At 42.9% G+C, this 20,349-nt stretch overlaps 1 protein-coding gene across 3 annotated transcripts in view; it reads left to right on the top strand.

Annotated features, from left to right (window-relative positions):
- Window positions 1-18,316, top strand: part of LOC117965577 (adhesion G protein-coupled receptor E3-like) — a 47,194-nt gene extending 28,878 nt beyond the window's left edge. For all 3 annotated transcript variants that reach the window (XM_059008031.1, XM_059008030.1, XM_059008032.1), the window contains 11 exons: window positions 657-834; window positions 1,862-1,975; window positions 2,571-2,743; window positions 7,241-7,411; window positions 7,792-7,992; window positions 8,780-9,015; window positions 9,630-9,696; window positions 10,289-10,380; window positions 12,321-12,480; window positions 12,951-13,046; window positions 17,170-18,316. In XM_059008031.1, the coding sequence (XP_058864014.1) occupies window positions 657-834; window positions 1,862-1,975; window positions 2,571-2,743; window positions 7,241-7,411; window positions 7,792-7,992; window positions 8,780-9,015; window positions 9,630-9,696; window positions 10,289-10,380; window positions 12,321-12,480; window positions 12,951-13,046; window positions 17,170-17,199 (1,518 nt within the window). In that variant the 3' untranslated portion in view covers window positions 17,200-18,316. The remainder of the gene's footprint in view (window positions 1-656; window positions 835-1,861; window positions 1,976-2,570; window positions 2,744-7,240; window positions 7,412-7,791; window positions 7,993-8,779; window positions 9,016-9,629; window positions 9,697-10,288; window positions 10,381-12,320; window positions 12,481-12,950; window positions 13,047-17,169) is intronic.
- The last annotated feature ends 2,033 nt before the right edge of the window (window positions 18,317-20,349 follow it).

Below are 20,349 nucleotides of genomic sequence, written 5' to 3'. Positions count from 1 at the left end.
ACAAACACAGTTCTTAGTGATAGTGAATACGTGCAAGTGGTGTAATACAGTTCTCCGTGAAATGCAGGGGTGAAAGTGATGTCCGGGTTTATGCTGGCTTTCGCTACAGCTCCAGATCGTGCAACTGGTAGTCTACAAAAAACAGACGACAGTTAACAAAACACTAACAAACACAAGACAAAACTCACGGTTCACGAAACAGCACAGACTCCTTGTAGGTTTTCAACACTAACCATTTACCAAGGAACCGATCATGTCAGCTATGACCACTATTTATATCCTTGCTCATGACCCCTAGGTTAACGAGCGCATCCGCTCCTCCAATCCTCAGATGCCACACCGTTTACCGTCTGGGTCATTGAGTTTGGATACCGTAGCTGCGCCCCTTTCCTAAATGACCAACTTCCACCTACCCTACGGAATAAATTGTCGTGCCATTTAGTTAAGGGTACTCTGTTCCCGTTACACAGTGCCCTCACAGGTCAAGAGGGAGATCTAACACCAAGCACCATTCGATCTCTGTCACAGTCATCATTATCAAATAATGTACACAGACCACAAGCCCCCCCTCCCAGTGTGCAGTTTGTACATTTTCTGACAATGAAGGTAATTTTGCATGCCCCCTTAAGGAATTAATGGACTTCCATTTCTTTCAGCAAGTGGCTGTTGTTTTAAGCTCTGCTCTGAACGACACTTCCTTGTGGAATAACCTGACCAGAGGTGAGAAGTCTGTTGCAGCTGAAGCATACCTGGACACTGTAGAGAGGGCAGTGCTGCAGTTGACTGAGCCTTCAGATGCTCTGTTAAGGAAAAATGTGCGCTCAGACAATCTAGGTAAGGAGGAGTCCTTTACCCATTATCAATAGAAGTAGAACATGGAGTGATCGAACTAGAACAGGCACAGCAAGAGAAAGACCTTGGTGTTGTAATAGACTCATCGCTGCCAGCAACCACACAGTGCGGGGAAGCAATCAACAAGGCAAACAGCATGCTTGGGTATATAGACACAACTGTAGAGTATCAATCCAAGGAGGTTATGATGAGGTTGTATAATGCACTGGTGAGACCGCACTTAGAATATTGTGTCCAATTCTGGTCACCGCAGGATCAAAGGGACATTGTTGTCCTGGAGTCCAAAGAAGAGCAACCAGACTAATTCCAGGGCTTAAAGGACTGAGCTATGAAGAGCTGAATCTATTAGCCTAGAATAAAGAAGAGTTAGGGGGAGTGAAGTATTTAAAATCTTGAAAGGGAATGACGTAGTTAACCTGAACCAATTAAGCACAGTACAGAAACCAGGAACAGAGGACACCATTGGAAATTAAGTGAGAAAGACTTAGGACAGAGGAAAGGAGACACTTCTTCACACAGAGAGTGGTGAGGGTATAGAATGGGCTGCCTAGTTACGTAGTTGAGGCAGAAACACAACACCTTGACAACACTCTGAGATCAATCGGCTACTATGTTTAGATGAGCCTAATGGCCTCCTCTCGTTCATACATTTTCTAAGTTCTAATATTGTGACCAGGAGGTAGCAGCTCATTTAGTGTGGATTTAATAAAAAGTACATGCCTGTGGAATCTCTGTGCTCTTTGGTTAAACTTTCCAGAGGTGTGGTATATACAGTGTGGAAAGTGCTGGGTCAGTACTCAACCATACAAATGCATTCACGTTTTTGAAACTATTTGGTAAGTAAAGATACATGATGGGATTATGGCAATGGCATGGAAAGGATGCTCCAGCCACACCCACCAGGCAGATATGAACTTTGTTATTTTAATGTACAATGTGTTCAACACAACTTACTTCGTAGGAAACCCACTTAGCAATTCCCTTACTTCAAATTGCCTTTTCCTTCAAGATATGGAGTTGCTGATTATACCATTCAAACACAACACGTCAGAGGAACAGTTACGAGCCAATAAAAATACACTGGAGATTAAGTTGGGAAAATTTATGGAAGAGAATAAGCAAGGTAATGGCTGATAATATACCTCTAGCAATTCCATTTCCTTACTTTGTCAAGGTTTGTATCTCATTAAAGGCAGGACTGTGCAATTGCTGTAAAATAAAACTGTCTGTCAAACATCCATATATCACACTTGCTTACTTACACTGGTTGGCCGCTTTATTAGGAACATTAAGTTATTGAGGGTGTCAGAATTTTAACAGAGGAACCTGTCGGTCTGTATGTCATTGTGACAGTGTGCCCCGCCCTTGTGTGTATTTGTGTTATATGATGAATGTTGGTGTATAGATATTGCTGCATGGGATATAAACCTGCACAAGCAAGCGCCTTCATCATTTCATTTCACTTCAGTACTGTGTGTGTTTCCTTTCCTGGGTCTGACGTCACCACTCAGCCAACCTTGTGACAGTCATTTACATACACAGTAAACCAAGTCGTCATGGTGATAGTCATGATACTGATAGCTCTGATTCTGTATTTAGTCTAACTGGGGGGTGTCATTACTGACATACATTTTAAACATTCCATTCAGGTGAATGGGGTTATATTGGGTAAAATCTAAAAATCATAAAACCCAATCCTAAACTGCTTGTGTCCACAGGTCAGGTAACAGTTGGGTTTGTCTCATACACTGGGATGGAGTCTGTCTTGGATGGGAGCTTTTACAAGAATCAATCATCTATCCAGTTAAACTCACAAGTGGTCACTGCTACTATAGGCAGAAACCACCACAAACTTTCAGAGCCAGTCCATTTAACCTTCCATCACAATGAGGTAGGTGGACAACACTTAATGAAAGCTAATCAAGGTTTTAAAATAATAAGAGTAAGTAGCTTCATTTTAATTGCTTTTTACATGACTGCTTATGGTGTTTGAAATCATGTTGAATGTTTCTGGAATCTGTTTCTCCAATAATGAGTTTGTATTTTTTCTGTCTTTGAAACAAAGATGATAGTTTTGAAGTCCTGATGTAATGCTTCATTCTTGATTGTCTGGAATGTATTATTATTTATTGACTAGTTATTTGTGGATTTCAGTTGTTTATTTGGATGGAGGTTGTGCTTAATGAACACAGTGTGATGAAGTGTGATGAGATCACTTAGAGCAGAATGCAAATCTGCAAGATATATCTATTATTTATTTACCAGCTATTTGAGGATTCCATTGGGTTATTGTGATGGGGAGGTTCTTGTGTGCTCACAGAAAACAACAAATCTGCAAGATGTTATTATTTATTAGTTATTTGGGGGGTTCAGGTGTTCTTTGATGTATTTTTTTATATATACAGCAGGTGGAGAGACAACTCAGAAAAGAAAAGATAATGGCTGTTTTTTGTAAAACGCGATTAAAGCTCAATATATAGAAACCTGTAACCTTTACAATGTACAGACAGACGGTTTAAAAACATTTGCAATGCGATACTGTCTGGTGACAAAAGGGTCAAATAAATGTGTTACCCTTTTAGACACCTGATCTAAAACAAACAGTTTTAGAAACAAAACCTGCTTAAAAAGGATTATCATTTTCAAATGCTACGAGATTATTTTAGTTCAACCAAAACAAGGAAAAGAGGGTGTAAATGTTACGTGTTAATAAATAACCACACACAAGTCCAGTCACACTGTGTTTCAGTACTTTGTATTTAACAATGATAGGATAATGCATGTGGAAACCCCACACGTGCATTCAATTTTACAAATATATTTACAAGCACAGTACACATATACACAAATAACTGCTCTGTTGCCGTCTCCCTCGTGTTGTCCAGGGCTCGTCAGGGCTCTCACTCGCTCACCAGCAGTGTTGTTGTGTACAGGGTGCCTCTGTCTCTCAGCCTTCCCCCTTCCACCACTTCTTCGACTCGCCCTGTAGTGCAGTTCCCATCCCAGAGAGAAAAGCAACACAGTATCCTGCAGCCTGTGTATTTTTGTTTCGGTTTTGATTTCGATTTCTGTTTTGTCCCGTCTCTGCCTAGACTTATGTCTTCCACCGTTCAGCCCCCTGCTATTCCACACTGACCCCTTATGTACCCCAGATCCCGCCTCTATCAATCCATCACAGCCAATCGCTATTCGATTACATTTCTGACCTAATCCGGCTTTGACATCAGTGCAACCTGGAGCACCTGTGCTTCTGCCTTTCCCAAGATGGCTGTCACAACTGGACTATTCAAAGATCTTGCACATTTTCTCATCTTTCTCGCAGCTCTGCTTGCATTGTGAATGTTTTGCGTAAAATCGCAAGTGAAATCTAAAAGAGTTGCAGAGAAACTGCAATTATCTCAGCGCTGCAGAAATTAATAAATTAACATTAATTAACACAGGAAATCAACCGCAACTCTCTCTCGCGGTAAATAACCATCGCAAGTTTTTGCAAAATGAAGACGCATATTTGTGCTTGACGAGGCATAGCTGCAGCACCTCTTCAGCTGTGAAAGTTAAAAATGTCATTAAATATTTTGCTCTCAAAAGCGTTTTCTTACAATTCTCAACACAGTTTTATCCATTCTGCAAGTTCTTGCTTGCGCTAAACACAGACAGTCCACTGCCAGGGACATTTAATTACTTTACCATTTACGTGCCATAAAGATGACACTGGCTGCGAAAGAATAAACAACACATTTTTAATTAAAACAAATATTGTAGCCTACTTCACTAAAGTGAAAGCTAGCTTCTGTTACTTTTAACCCTTAGCGGTCCTATGTTGGACCTGGTCCGACATTGCAATTATTCATATCCGGTCCAATGTCGGACCCTGTCCGACATCATCAAAAAGATGCAAAAAACAGGTTCAATGGCCGAGTGGGAGTAACAGGAGCTGAGACATCTAAAAAACAAAAAAAAAACAAAAAAACAAAAGGCGTATCTCATGAATAGTCATACTTGCCCCTGGCATCAGGTAACGGCGGCCATAAGGAAACAAGCTGGCTGCTACTTCGTCAGCGCTCAGAGAATATCACAGACATTTCCAGAGCTTTTTTCAGATGTTATAGTAATAAAATAATGACTTGGATCGAATTATTGAGGCGTTTGGTGATAAAACGAGTGATCAGGCGATGATTGATCGGTATGTACGACTATTATTATTATTATTATTATTATTATTATTATTATTATTTATTTCTTAGCATATGTGAAAGCTATAGCGAACGAAAGGGTGGGGTGGGGCTGGAGATGCCTAGTGAGTGCTTTGTTGATATGCAGGGCCTTTTAAACCCGTTTGACTGTGGAAAAAAAATACTTTTAAACAGCGCGTCTAAAATTAACTGCACGTGTGAAAATAAATTGGACCTGACACGCACTTAATAAATGGACTGCAAAGGGTTAAATACCACTGCTTCCTATTGTACTGCTGCTTAATAACAGGAACAACATTTTATTTAGGGTTAGTGTTGAACTTAAACACATTCATGCCTGCCTGTTCCCCTACCCCCACGCAGGAACATTGCCCTGCTAATTTCCCCAATTAAAAAAATATATAAAAACAATAACAACGGTCTGGTTCTCTCTTTCCTTCTTTCAATGAATAGAATTTAATTGATAGAGAATAAAAACAAACCAAGCTAACAACTATCTAGCCTAAACAGAAATGTATTTATTTATTTATGTACAGTATTTATTTATTGTTTGCAATCTCCATTAACTGCAGGTTCTGTTGCATTCACAGCACTGATAATGTTAGACATAGCTGGATATTACTACAGCGTGGACCATGGGTCAAACCAATGTTTGTGTCGGGTGCATGTATGTTTTTTTTTTTAATCAATGTCGGCCTGCTGGAGTCATCCGTCCGCCCCCCCCAAAGAGCGGGAGGCACTGCCCCCTCCGCCCTATGGGGTTCCGTGCCTATGTATACAGGCATATTTCTTTTTTTTTTGTCCTGAATTTGCCTTTAATTTATTTTTCTGCACATACTACTGCTTTGCATATATGATGTAGAATACGTAATTATAAAAGCTAACGCTAGTACGTACAATACTCTTTCAAACATTATGATTTTGAATTGTGCGCTTCTTAAGAACGCTATTATTGTCATTGCTTGTGCCCCGACACCTCTTTCTTTACAAATTAAGCACTGGTAATTAGTATAGTTTAAAATAAACCACAAATAAATTAAATGTTTGAGTTGGAAATAAACCAAAATGTTTATGTTTATGAAATAACTAAGAGGAGTTTAACCAGTCTTATGTGATTTACATGCAACATTGTGATTTGCGAGCAATTTAAGTTTTCAATTTAGCTCGTGGTGGTGAACTTGCAGGATTACTCATAACACCTCCCCCAAATTTGTGGGAAAAGCACTTGCGAAAGAACAACCCACAAACCCAATTTTTCCAGTGCAGCATCTATTTTGACTCTCACTCAGAAACGCTACTTTTTTTGCAAAAAAGACTTGTGGAAAAAAATCTCTACAACTCCCCTTGCGACACACGCAAGACATTTGAATATTTGGCCCTTTATGCTTAAGGCATGTTCCATCTTGGTGAGGCCCTGCAGGGGGGTCCTCTAGTGCCTCCACCTGTCTGGAGGCCAGATTTCACTCCTTTCATCTCTCATCACCCTGCTACAGAGGTCTTGAATTTAAAGACGCCGCAAGAAAAAGTACCCTGTTTAACAGCACAAGAAACCCCTTACCTTTGTTAAGATAAAACACTGTCCTCTTACAGGAGGGATACTTTACTATTCCTGTGCTTTTTAACAAAATGCACAGTGGAAGAAAGCAGTAGCTGATGGCCCGTCCTCCTTCTCCCCTGGATTGGCTCTCTACTTCTATACTTGAGATTGACTGTAACCACTGCAGTATTGGAACCATGAGCTGTTTAAAATAAAGAAATGCTGTATTAATTGAACTCAGGAAAGTACTTGTTACAAGTACTCATTTGTACTTGGTGCTCGGCACGGGCCAGGCAAACATCATACTTTGGTAAATGAAATATAAAAAAAGCAATAGAAATGAATCTAGTTTCTCTGTGCTAAACTCAGACACCACCCACTAAGTTAATTTGGCACTCTATTAAAATTTGCTTTGTTGTCACTTAAACAGTTTTTAGAGCATTCTGTGTTGCTTATTAGATGGAGAGCACACTTTTATTACTACAGAGGTTAATTACACAATTTCTGAATGTAAATGTTACATCTTTGAGTTGGTTCTTTGTGTAAAGTGTACTGTTAGGTTTACTGAAGTTCACAAATATTTGTAATCATGGAAGCCCTTGTGGACACATAATGTACACAGTTTGTGGTTTAACAGTTTTGCAATGTTTTTTTCTAGTTAAGGAAAACCAAAGAGGAGGTGATATGTGTCTACTGGAAATATAAAGGGAAGGAAAGCTCTTGGTCCACCGAAGGCTGCACAAAGTTACACTCCAACCAAACACACACTGTGTGCAGCTGTGACCACCTCTCCAGCTTCGCTGTATTAATGGCACTAGACGAATCACAGGTATTTACATCACACAAATGAAACAGTAGTTCTTGGATAAATATTAATATTCCAACAGGTACGTGTTTAGAAGAAGAAACCCATTCATTATCGCAAGAAGCAGCAAATGTAATCTGTATTCTAGAGTCTGTAGCCAGTTACCTTACACAGAAATCATTTTCACAGCAACTGCACAACCTTGAAAGTCAAAAGTAACCAAGTGTGTACTTACTAGTAATAATTAAAATCGGTTCGATACAAAAACAACAGGTTTTATCAGTAATGTAACTGATAGTTGAGACACATTGTTCCATACTATTTTTTTTTTAAAGAGAAAATTCCATGTAAAAGACATAACACTGAGAAGACATTACGTCCTAATCACCACATTTTTTTTTCAGATGCAAGAAAATGTTGCCTTGACAGTGATCAACTACATTGCAGTGATCGCATCCCTGGTCTGCCTCAGCCTGGCTATCTTTACATTCCTATTCTGCCGTTCGATCCAGAAAGCCAACACCACCATTCACCTGCACCTGAGTGTCTGTCTCTTCCTGGCTCACTTCCTGTTTCTAGTTGGGGTGTCCAGAACCGAAAATAAGGTGAGTCACTGCCTGCAGTGCAGGGTTGAGGTTGTGTTGATATAGAGGGGTTTTCAAGTTACAAAACAAATGGGAAACAGAACAATAGAAGACTTTAAAAAGCACACACTTTAACGGTATAGTTTGTAGCAATGCCAGGTTAAAGGTTAGTTTACTTTTCCACATAAAGCTGATGTGGTGTTTTCCTGCTTGAGTGTCTGCTGTTACAGTACATCAGCATCTACAATGAATAACTTGTAATGAATGACAAAAACTTGGAGAAACAGGGAACATAGCTTTCCAGATTTAGCATTGCCTCAACCTGCAACAACACTCAAATGAAAGGTAACCTGACGTGGTTACCTTTGTGAATCTGGGGGTTGTGGTCTGAAAACTTCATACGATCTCACCAGCATGGAGAACAAAAAGGCAAACAGAATGTTAGGTTACATGGACAAAATAGCAGTATTCAAGCCTAGGTAGTTTTAGTTAGACCATGCTAGAATACTGAGTGTTATTCAGTTCACCTCACTATGAATAAAAGAAGACACTTAAAGGAGCAGAGAAGGGCAATCAGGCTGATCCCCTGAAATGATTAGTTTTGTAATGAAACTCTCAGTTTTGTTTTAAAATGAGAGACTTTTTCTGGATGCGTTCACTTCTATCAACCAACGTGTCTCACCACCTGTGTTTGTCCCACATTGAAACTAGTCACTCCTGCCTTTCTGCAGTCTATGGTATCATCACGCGGGATGCTGTATATCTCTTAACCCTCAGCTGACCTGCCCCACTGCCTGTCCTTTCTCAGGTGCTGTGTGCAGTCATAGCTGGGCTCCTGCACTACCTCTTCACAGCCAGTTTTGCCTGGATGTGCCTGGAGGGAGTGCAGCTCTACCTGCTGGTGAGAAACCTGAATGTGGTGAAGTACAGCAGCAGGCAGGGGCTGCGAAGGAGGTACCTGCTGCTGGCTGGGTACGGCTCTCCTGCTCTCATCGTGGCTGTGTCTGCTGGAGTCTTTAAGGAGGGGTATGGGACCGACACATTGTGAGTATTAATTCAACCTCTTTATTTTTAACAGGTGCTGTGTGATAATGTAATAACCAAACATTATATTGCCTAAACTCCATCATTAGCATACGATTCTCACAACTCTCTTAATGTTTACAAATTGGTTTAGCATTGTTCAAAATGTGTGTGTTGAATGTACAGAGACTATACAGAGAAGTGGTGTCTATTACAAGCTAGCAAACAATCTAACGGCTGGTTACACAGACCCCAGTTAGTACTGATTGTGGACTACCTGACCTAAAATAACAATACAGTAGGTCGTCCAAGATGAGTGCTAAGCAGGGCCTGTGAAACCAGCCGCAAATGTTATAGCTTTTTATTTTTTGACGTAATAATTGTTTTTGTTTGTAGTGCACTTTGATTTTCTTGTATAAACTGTGCTCCAGTTCCTGTTGTTGGCAACTAACTCTTATAAAAGCACAGCAGTGTAATAAAGCACAGTGAAAGCATGGCAAAGCATATTAAAAAACAGTGTAAACTATTATAAGTGCATAGTATAATGATAGGAAACCCATGGTAAAAGTGCAAAAATAAACGTTTACAAGGGAAAGTAGTGTAGGTGTAATCGTTACTGTTATTGTGCTCCTCAGTTGCTGGCTGAGTCGTGACAGAGGATTTGTCTGGAGTTTTCTTGGTCCTGTTTGTGTCACAATCGCTGTAAGTAGATATCCATGCCGTGCTCATGATGTATGCACAATCTCAAGTGTGACAGACAGCCTCCACATACCCACAGATTATTATTATTATTATTATTATTTATTTCTTAGCAGACGCCCTTATCCAGGGCGACTTACAATCGTAAGCAAATACATTTCAAGTGTTACAATACAAGTAATACAATAAGAGCAAGAAATACAGGCGCTCTCTATAACCCTGTGTCAAAGAATGTCCAGAGCAACTTTAATCACAACTGGACAGACAAAGAGTGGCATACAGTATGGACGTCCACCTCCACTATTTCACACTGAAAAAATAAACAAGAAACTTGAGCCAAGAAGAAAATGAGCACCCGTCCCTGAGCCCAGCCCCTGTGCACCATCGTGCTCATCCAGCGTTCAATGAAAGCTTCTCTCAAGACTCCATGTATCCTTATTTAATATTTAAACAATGGTGGTATTCACAGTACATCTGATAAGACCCCTTGAATTGAATAGACCCTTTGAATTCTGTTATTATAATTGCTTGTTCTAGTTTTGTAAAATGAACAGGTGTTGCAGAGATTTAAACTGTATGCATCTTTGCCCTGCAGGTAAACACCATTCTCTTCATTGCAATTCTCTGGACTTTGAGATCGCAAATGTGTGGCCTCAACGCGGACGTGTCCAAAGTGAAAGACACCAGGTGGGTATCTCTGTCTACTTCTGAAGTACGCTGCTGAATTCTGTTCCGTACATCATCAATATTGAACCTTCTTTTTCGTAGAAACAACAACCTTAAAATGGGACTCTGAACAATACAAAGCTACACAGAGCTGGGAGATGCATGCTACTAATGTAATGGGGGCACCCTTTTATGTTATGTAATACAGGGCCATTGACAGATATACTAACAACACAGGCCGACTCTAGGGTACCAACTGCCTTTTATTTTTTAAAAAAATGTAACCACTTCCCCCCCCCCCCCCACCTCGGGGCTAAAGGTGGTTCCCTAAAATCTCTTTTTTTCCCTGCCTTAAAGACATATTACCCCTTACTTACCACACTAAGGTACCCTACTGTAAATAGTTTTGTTGCTTCAGTGATTCATATTCTTTTGGGTGCCACATTCTATTGTGTTTACCTTTAATGAATGTATCTATTCTTTGTACTATACGCCCTGTAAAAGGTTGTGGAAGTCCACCATTTTCACTGTCTCGATCCACCCACCACATCCCTGCAACTCAGCTGTGTGACAGTCACATTCACTAGAACTGCGTTCTATTGGACTGCGTGACCCAGCGTCACATTCACTAGAGCTGCATTCTGCTGGACTGCATGACCCAGCGCCACCTTCACTAGAACTGCATTCTGCTGGACTGTGCAACCCAGCGTCACCTTCACTAGAACTCCATTCTGATGGACTGCGTGACTCAGCGCCACCTTCACTAGAACCGCATTCTGCTGGAGTGCGCGACCCAGCTCCACCTTCACTAGAACTGCATTCTGCTGGAGTGCGCGACCCAGCTCCACCTTCACTAGAACCGCATTCTGCTGGAGTGCGCGACCCAGCTCCACCTTCACTAGAACTGCATTCTGCTGGACCGTGTGACCCAGCGCCACCTTCACTAGAACTGCATTCTGCTGGACCGTGTGACCCAGCTCCACCTTCACTAGAACTGCATTCTGCTGGACCGTGCGACCCAGCGCCACCTTCACTAGAACTGCATAAATCTGAACTATGTAACCTAGCGCACAGGAATTTTTAGCGCTGTCCTTGAAAAATATATATATTCAGAACTAAAAGATCTACAGTACAACATCAGGGATAATGTTAGTGCACCTTTAAAGTGGGCATTAATAATTGTTCTAGTCATTGATACTAGTCTTCGTTAGTATTATACACCCTGTGGCAGGATGACATGTGCTCTGTGAATAAGTGAATGTCCGCACAGTAGTTTATCTACCAAAAGAACGTTCGTATTTATTTAAGTTACACACAAATATAAGAAGTCGCCCCTATACCAGCAATGGTATAGGGGAAACCAATGCAGCAGGTTGCACACTCCTTAATCCACAATCCTCAGCACAAAAACTGTGCTCCTAGACTCACGGGGAAAGTGGTGCTTGGGTCCATGCTGTGCTGTGCAATGGGATAGTGATCTGGGGGTACGTGCTGGCTCAGTGGCAGTAGCTCTCAAACTCCTCAATCCTCCTCCGTAACAAGACAAACACAAACAATAACAAAACAAACATGCACACGCTCCAGTTGAGAATCACGTCTCAGCGTAAGGGGCTGTACTCACGTAACTGCATTCCCTTTGTACTCCCCGTGATCAGCCTGGCACCAGGGTTTATCCAATCGCCGCCTATCCCACAAATGACCACAATGGAGTTGTTCAGCAATTTTGCAGCTACGTGCTTGCCCCAAAATGGCCGACTTCCGGTTACCACCTTCCGTCGAGTCCACCCATCTATGGGGAAGCGTACTACCCCCCTTACACAGTGCCTTTGCTGGTCAGGAGGGAGATTTACATCGCAGATTCCTTCTCTCCCATATGAATGGGATGAATAGTCTCAGCTTGGTTGAAAGTTAAAACAATCTGTATTATAAAAAACTAATTCTGTGGATTTGTGTTTCTTTAGACTGCTGACTTTCAAAGCCATTGCACAGTGCTTCATCATGGGCTGCAGCTGGATCCTGGGATTCTTTCAAGGATTGGAGTTCTTCAGATTTGCGTTTGTCATTATTAACTCACTGCAGGGTCCCTTTATTTTCCTGGTGCACTGTGTGCTAAACCAGCAGGTAAGAAGCCATTGTCCGCATCTACCTATGCCATGCTACTATCCAGTATTTTGCAGGGATATCCTTGAGTTGGATCACTGGTCCTGCAAGTTGCAATGACCATTATATACTGCTCTGCAACTATTACTGGGACTAATGAATAAATGCATTGGAAGTGAGGCATCTACGGGCAATTGGAATAGATAGTCTTTCCATCCCATCCCATTTCATTGGGCCGTAAGTAGCCCACAAAGTATCTATTAACGGCCATGTAATTTGTTTTTCATTATATCCCCAAAAATGGTTTGCGCAATGATGACTGCCAAGACAGGAAGCACGCTGAATGGGTTTCTGCAGAGTGACTGGTAATACTGGTACCACAGTCAATACAATATCAGTCTTTTCAGTCAACGTTATAGAAACCCATATTCCCCAGCCTAGGGACTGAACGTCACGCTGGCATATTGTTGATTCTTTTTCATTATCACCAGGTGAGAATGGAGTATAGGAAATGGTTTGGATGCATCTACAAACAGAAGGACAGCTCAGAGCTTACATCTTCTGCAGTTCCAAAGGGAAACCTAATGGTGAGACATGAATACAGGCATTATTATTATTATTATTTATTTCTTAGCAGACGCCCTTATCCAGGGCGACTTACAATCGCAAGCAAATACAAATACATTCAAGTGTTACAATATAAGTCAACAATAAAAACAAGAAATACAATAATTCTCAAGTGTGACAAACCACAATTCAATAATACAGCAGATAATAGTGAAAGTTACATCAGGATATGATTAAATAGTGATAGTTACATCAGGATATGATTAAGTACAAAATACTACAGATTAAACACTTGGCAGATTACAATATTCTGAGGTACAGGATTAAATGCAGTAAAATAGGGGGCAGATAAGAGCAAAATAAAGCATATTTAAATGAAGGGTGATAGTGTCCCAGGATACAACAGAGGAGTTCTACAGGTGCTGTTTGAAGAGGTGAGTCTTAAGGAGGCGCCGGAATGTGGTCAGGGACTGGGCAGTCCTGACATCTGTAGGAAGGTCGTTCCACCACTGCGGAGCAAGGGTGGAGAAGGAGCGGGCTCGGGAGGTAGGGGAGCGTAGCGGAGGTGGAGCCAGTCTTCTAGTGCAGGCGGAGCGGAGAGGTCGAGTGGGGGTGTAGGGAGAGATGAGGGTCTGGAGGTAGCTGGGTGCAGTCTGATCAAGGCATCTGTAGGCTAGTACAAGAGTCTTGAACTGGATGCGAGCGGTGATCGGGAGCCAGTGGAGCGAGCGGAGTAGTGGAGTAGCGTGGGCGAAGCGAGGTAGAGAGAACACCAGGCGAGCGGCAGAGTTCTGGATGAGCTGGAGCGGACGGGTGGCGGACGCAGGGAGGCCAGCCAGGAGGGAGTTGCAGTAGTCTAGGCGGGAGAGTACCAGGGCCTGGACCAGGAGCTGGGTAGCATAGTTGGTGAGGAAGGGTCGGATTCTTCGGATGTTGCTCAGGAAGAATCTGCAAGTGCGTGCCAGAGTGGAGATGTGCTGGGAATAAGAGAGGCAGGGGTCCAGGGTGACTCCAAGGTTCTTAGCTGAGGAAGAGGGAGAGAGTGTGGTAGATTCCAGAGGAACAGAGATAGAGAGATCAGAGGAGGGGGAGGAGGAGGGAAAGAAAAGGAGGTCAGATTTAGAGAGGTTGAGTTTGAGGTGATGCGAGTGCATCCAGGAGGAAATAGCAGACAGACAGGTAGAGATACGGGAGGAGATGGTGGAGTCAGAGGTGGGGAAGGAGAGGAAAATCCGAGCATCATCAGCATAGAAATGGTATGAGAAACCGTAGGATGCGATGAGGGGGCCCAGGGAGCGGGTGTAGAGAGAGAACAGGAGAGGACCCAAGACTGACCCTTGGGGGACTCCAGTTAAGAGAGGGTGAGGTGTGGAGGTTGCTCCACGCCAGGTTACCTGGTAAGTGCGGTTGGAGAGGTAGGAGGAGAACCAGGCCAGAGCAGTGCCAGAGATCCCCAGGTCAGCAAGAGATGATAGTAGAATAGAGTGATCAACAGTGTCAAAGGCAGCAGAGAGGTCGAGGAGAATTAGGACAGAGGAGAGAGAGGCAGCTCGGGCACACTTAAGTGAGTTGGTGACAGACAGGAGGGCGGTTTCAGTGGAGTGAGCAGAGCGGAAGCCAGATTGGAGAGGGTCAAGCAGAGAGTGGTTGGACAGGAAAGCAGAGAGCTGGCGGTGTACAGTCCGCTCGAGGGTTTTGGAGAGGAAGGGTAGGAGGGAGACAGGACGGTAGCTCTGGAGGGAGGTGGGGTCGAGGGTAGGTTTTTTGAGGAGGGGAGTGATAGAGGCTTTTTTGAAGGCAGAGGGGAAGATGCCAGAAAGTAGAGAGGTGTTGAGGAGGGAGGAGATGAAGGGGAGTAGAGCAGGAGCAGCAGCTTGAAAGAGGTGAGTGGGGAGGGGGTCCAAGGCACACGTGGTGGGTTTGTGACCCTGGAGCAGGGAGGAGAGGTCAGAGTCTGAGAGGGGCAAGAAGGTGGAGAGGGAGGGCGAGTTAGTAGGGGATGTAGTGGGTGTAGGGGTTGGAGCAGGAGGGGGTGCGGGGGAGGGAGAGGTGTTAAAGAGTTTGCGGATATCTGAGATTTTAGAAGAGAAGAAGGAGGCAAAGTCGTCAGGGGAGATAGAGGAGGGAGGAGGAGGAGGGAGGGTTTAGGAGGGAGGAGAAGGTAGAGAATAGTTTACGTGGGTTGTTAGTGGAGGCTTGGATTACAGATTGGAAATAAGCACATTTAGCAGAGGAGAGAGTAGAGGAGAAGGAGGAGAGGAGAGTGCGGTAAAGGTCTAGGGCAGCAGGGAGTTTGGTTCTCTTCCATTTCTTTTCAGCAGATCGCAGTGTGATTCTTGCCGAGCGGAGCACAGAGGAGAGCCAGGGATGGGGAGGGGAGGGGCGAGCAGGTCGGGAGGTGAGGGGACAGAGGGAGTCGAGGGAGGAGGTGAGCGAGGAGAAGAGGGTGGAGGTAGCAGAGTCTACGGAGAGTTGTGAAAAGGAGTCGATAGGAGGGAGGTGAGAGAGAGCAGTGGAGGCAAGGACAGAGGGGGAGAGAGAGCGGAGGTTACGGCGAGAGGTGACAGTGGGGGTAGGAGGAGCAGGGAGAGGGGGGAGAGACAGAGAAAAAGAGATGAAATAGTGATCAGAGAGGTCCAGGGGGGTGACAGAGAGGTTGGAGGGGCAGCAGGCCCTGGAGAAGGTGAGGTCCAGTTGACGGCCAGCTTTGTGGGTAGGAGGGGATGGAGAGAGACAGAAGTTGAAGGAGTGAAGGAGAGGGAGGAATCCAGCAGAGTGGCTGGGGTTGGAGAGATGGATGTTGAAGTCACCCAACAGGACAGTCGGGGTAGACAGAGAGGGGAGGGCGGAGAGTAGATAGTCGAGTTCATCCAGAAAGTGAGTGAGAGGCCCAGGGGGGCGGTACAGAACAATGAGCAGGAGTTGACAGGGAGAGGTTAGTTGGACTGCATGAAATTCAAAGGTAGTGACAGAGAGGGAGGTGAGATCGGAGGGGACAGAAAAGAGTAAGGAGGGAGAGAGGAGAAGACCCGTCCCACCTCCCCGTCCGATGAGACGCGGGGTATGGGACAGGACGTAGAGAGAGGACAGGGCAGCAGGAGTAACAGTGTTATCAGGGGACAGCCAGGTTTCAGTGAGAGCAAGGAAATCGAGCGAGAGGTGGGAGGCAAAGGCAGAAATGAAATCAGCTTTGTTAGCAGAAGAGTGACAGTTCCAGAGTGCACCAGAGAGTGTGCGGGAGGGGGGGAGAGGCAGAGAAATGAGGTTAGAGGGGTTGGAGGAGCAACAGCGGAGGGAGGGCAGAGGACGAGGATGGGAGGACAGAACAGGGATGTGAGAGACAGTCATAGCAGGACAAGCAAGACAAAAGGCACAGTAGGAGCAGTGGGGTGGAGGATACAGACCTGACTAGTAGATGGCTTCTTCCAGAGCGCTGTTAGGTGTGGATCTATTCGACCAGTGTCTTAGCGCTGGACTCCCCTTGCTGGACTCCCACAGCTAGACTCCCGGCTCTTTTGTTGAGGCATCACAAACACCCAAAATTGAAATATCCATGTAGTTTCTTTCAGTCTATCTCTCCATCTATCCATGGCGTAAAGACCATTATAAGCTGGTAAGAGATAGTGATGGGTTCAGACAACACCATAGTAAAAAAACTGTAGTATTTTCTGGACTTGAACATGCCAAGAACTCTTTTGGTGTCTTCAAAAACTGTTACAGATGTTTCGGCTTCACCTGTTCAGGGCAACAAACATGATCAGGATCACCCAAAATAGTCAAGTTTTTCAAAATAACTTTTCAAGTATCATCCATCATAACCAATAACAGTTAATACACAATAACAATTCTAATAACATAAAACAACGTAATGAATCCACTGCTATTCCCAGAGTCACAGCAATCAAACCAGAACTCCCAACATGCTTTGCATCTGCTGTGATGATTCTGAACCCTACAGGTGAGACGAGCTCTGACGCTGTTCTTGTGAACCAGCCTGGCTCTCCAGTGCAGTGGTTAGACACTCTGGGAAGTGTGTGTCCGTCTCCACTCTAGTACATTAGCACACTATAATACCCCAATTCTTCAAGGTCCATTGTCTGACAGTATCGTCTGGACTAACTCATCTTTATTTGTCTTCTTCAGGATGGAACCACAACAGAGACTGAGCAATAATTGCAGCTCTAAGCTCAGGGGAGTACATGTGCAATGGAGTAAAGAAAGTCAATAGACATCACTGTTAAAGAATGAGTGGGAAATTGCCCTTCTAAAATTTTAGGCAAAAATCTAAGAGGTTTTATATATTTCTGAAAAAATCAAACCATGTTTTTTGCCCAAATTTGCAATATTTTTTACTTGTCTCTGTTTTGAACCAAGCTGATTTTTTAAAGGTGGTAACATAAGGTCACATTGTGATAAGCTGCCTATCCACAAAATGCGAATGTCTCCATTACATGCCCTCCTTCATGGCACCGATCCTTTGCAGGCTTTGGGTAATTATAGGCTTTACATTCTAAAGCACTAATAATTCATTAAGACACTTTATTGTCATTGTTTTTAATATAGTCAATCACAATTTTAGAGTTGAATCAACTGGTTCATTAGGGTATCAATCCAAGAGTGATGTTAATATATCTATTTCATTATGTGTGTGTTTTTTTTTAAATAATTGCACACATTGTTCTGTAGGAATGTGTAAGCACTGAACGTGCTTGGACTAAAGGCTTGACCTCCTCAAATGTATACACTGCCCCTGCAGGTGGGGATGATGTAATCTAATAGAGATCAAGCTTTAAGTGATGTCTTACTTCTGTCTGCACCTAAGCTTTGCAGCTGATGTGATGTTCCAATGCAAATCCCTTCCCCCGCCCTCAAGCTGGTGCGCTTTGCCTGAGGATTCTCAACTGTGCAACAGTGCAAATTATAACATTTCCAATTCTCAGCTCCACTAATGTGAAATCTAAAATGACAGTAATATTTACAACATATACTGGTAAGAATGTCTTAACGCACACTCTGTTGTGGGTTATAATGCTTAGAAAATTGTTCTGTTTATTTTGTAAAAAGAAAAAAAAAACATAATAAGATTTTAAACAAAAATATTTGCAACAGTGCCATATACCTTGGCTGTGGAGACAACAAAGTGACTTGAAGAATTTATTACTGGTGAAGTCATTGTTCATTTATTTTTGTACAAGATAGGCACATTTATTAACTTATTTATGTTTATACTTCAGTTGATGTATTGCTTTTTCTGAAAAATACAAAAATGTAGAATAAAACTGCTTACCAACTTGATGTTTACATTAATGATGCTCTGCACCTTTGAATTTCAAATGCCAAGCCTTCGTTTGTTTTCACCACCAGTTAGGCTCAGACAGGGAGGCTTGCTGACTTGCTTGCTGGCTGTCACTCAACACAAACAGATCTGTTTATGCATTTTAATACACACTGATGCCTGCAATTACTGTACTGTGGTTTACTTTATTACTTCCTTCACTGACTTTAAAATTGGAACCAACTTGTTTTTTATTTAGTTTTTTCATACGCAGTCCAATGCAGCCACGCTCTACCCCAGCATTCAGTACAAAAGACCGGGGCTCTCGCCGTAGCCGACCAGATCGAGAAAAAAAAACATCAAAAGAAATTGATTAACATTTAATGTATATGATTTTGTTTACTTTCTGACAGTGTTAGACTAATGTATAATTAGTGCTGTATTTTTTCACTGTAAACATTGACTTATTTCACGGCATTTCAGTCTAAAAATAGGTATTTCAAGATATTGAATGATTAAACATAATATTTCAAAATTCATAATTTTCTCTAGAGTTATTATACAACAGTTGTTCCTAAATGTTGAAATGCTTACCTGAAAAACAGTAAATGCTTCATTGTAGAATATTTAGATTTTTATGTCCAAGTTTTAAAGACATGCTATTCTCACAATCAGTGAATTATCAAACGAAATAAAAACAAAAATATATGTAAAAATAACAACGGGCATGTGAAATGTTCCCTTCTTCTACTGGACAGAGCGATTTTTAGCAGAAATGTTTCCAGTCTTTGATGCAGCTGGTGTCTTTTTCGTTTAAAGAAATCATGCAGCTCTATGCAGTGTGTTCAATCATTTACCGGAAGCAAACTAAACCAGCTGCCAAGTTCCTAGCAGTGTAACAGGTAGTGCGTCAATAAGGCAAACATTTGCTGTATTTATTCTTAAGTGATAAAAAAGATCTATATGCTATACCAAGCAGTTCTTTATTAACAACTGAGATACGTTGAAAGTAGCCCTGGCAAGCTTCATTGACCAAATAGAATCACACAGTACAAGGGGTTTAGAGAACTCTTCATTTTTTTTATTTGACAACATTTATTCAACGTTTCAAATTACTGCCATTTGCAGGTAACTCATATAATGATAGTATGTTATAATTTAGCAGTTTCATAAGCAATGTTATAAAAAAAAAAACTACTGAAACTACGACAAAGTAAAAAAACACAGCCCCTTTGCAAAAAATGTAATCCATAAATAAATAACAAAGCCCTCCGCTCTTGCGGAGCGCAGAGGAGAGCCAGGGTTGGGGAGGTGAGGGGACAGAGGGAGTCGAGGGAGGAGGTGAAGGAGGAGAAGAGGGTGGAGGTAGCATAGTCTACAGAGAGTTGGTAGAAGGAGTCGATAGGAGGGAGGTGAGAGAGCGGTGGAGGCAGGACGGGGGGAGAGAGAGCGGAGGTTACGACGAGAGGTAACAGTGGGGGTAGGAGGAGCAGGGTGAGACAGAGAAAAAGAGATGAAATAGTGATCAGGGAGGTCCAGGGGGGTGACAGAGAGGGTGGAGGGGCAGCAGGCCCTGGAGAAGGTGAGGTCCAGTTGACGGCCAGCTTTGTGAGTAGAGGGGGTGGAGAGAGACAGAAGTCGAAGGAGTAAAGGAGAGGGAGGAATCCGGCACAGTGGCTGGGGTTGGAGAGATGGATATTGAAGTCACCTAACAGGACATTTCGGGCCATAGCATCATCCTCCTCCAGATCAGCAGTCAACATCACTCCTCCTCACTATTCAAACAGAATCTCCATCCCCAACTCCATACACTCTTCACCCCCCCCCCGGGTAATCCACAAGGCAAGGCAAATATGGGCGCAGAATCAGATTTGCAGGAGGAAGACAAATCTGCAAAAATTTCAATACCGGTTTCTGTTCAAACAGACAACGCAATTATATTCACATGTGCAGTACTTGCAGGGATGCTCACTCTAAGCAATCTGCCCAGTAGCTCCAAATTGACAATGCTCAATGATCACAGTCTCCACTCCCATAAACATTAAGGT

Source organism: Acipenser ruthenus, chromosome 36, assembly GCF_902713425.1.
Source record: "Acipenser ruthenus chromosome 36, fAciRut3.2 maternal haplotype, whole genome shotgun sequence".
NCBI classification, from domain to species: Eukaryota; Metazoa; Chordata; class Actinopteri; order Acipenseriformes; family Acipenseridae; genus Acipenser; species Acipenser ruthenus.
The sequence above is the reverse complement of the archived record's forward strand: the minus strand, read 5'-3'. Positions and strand labels throughout refer to the sequence as shown.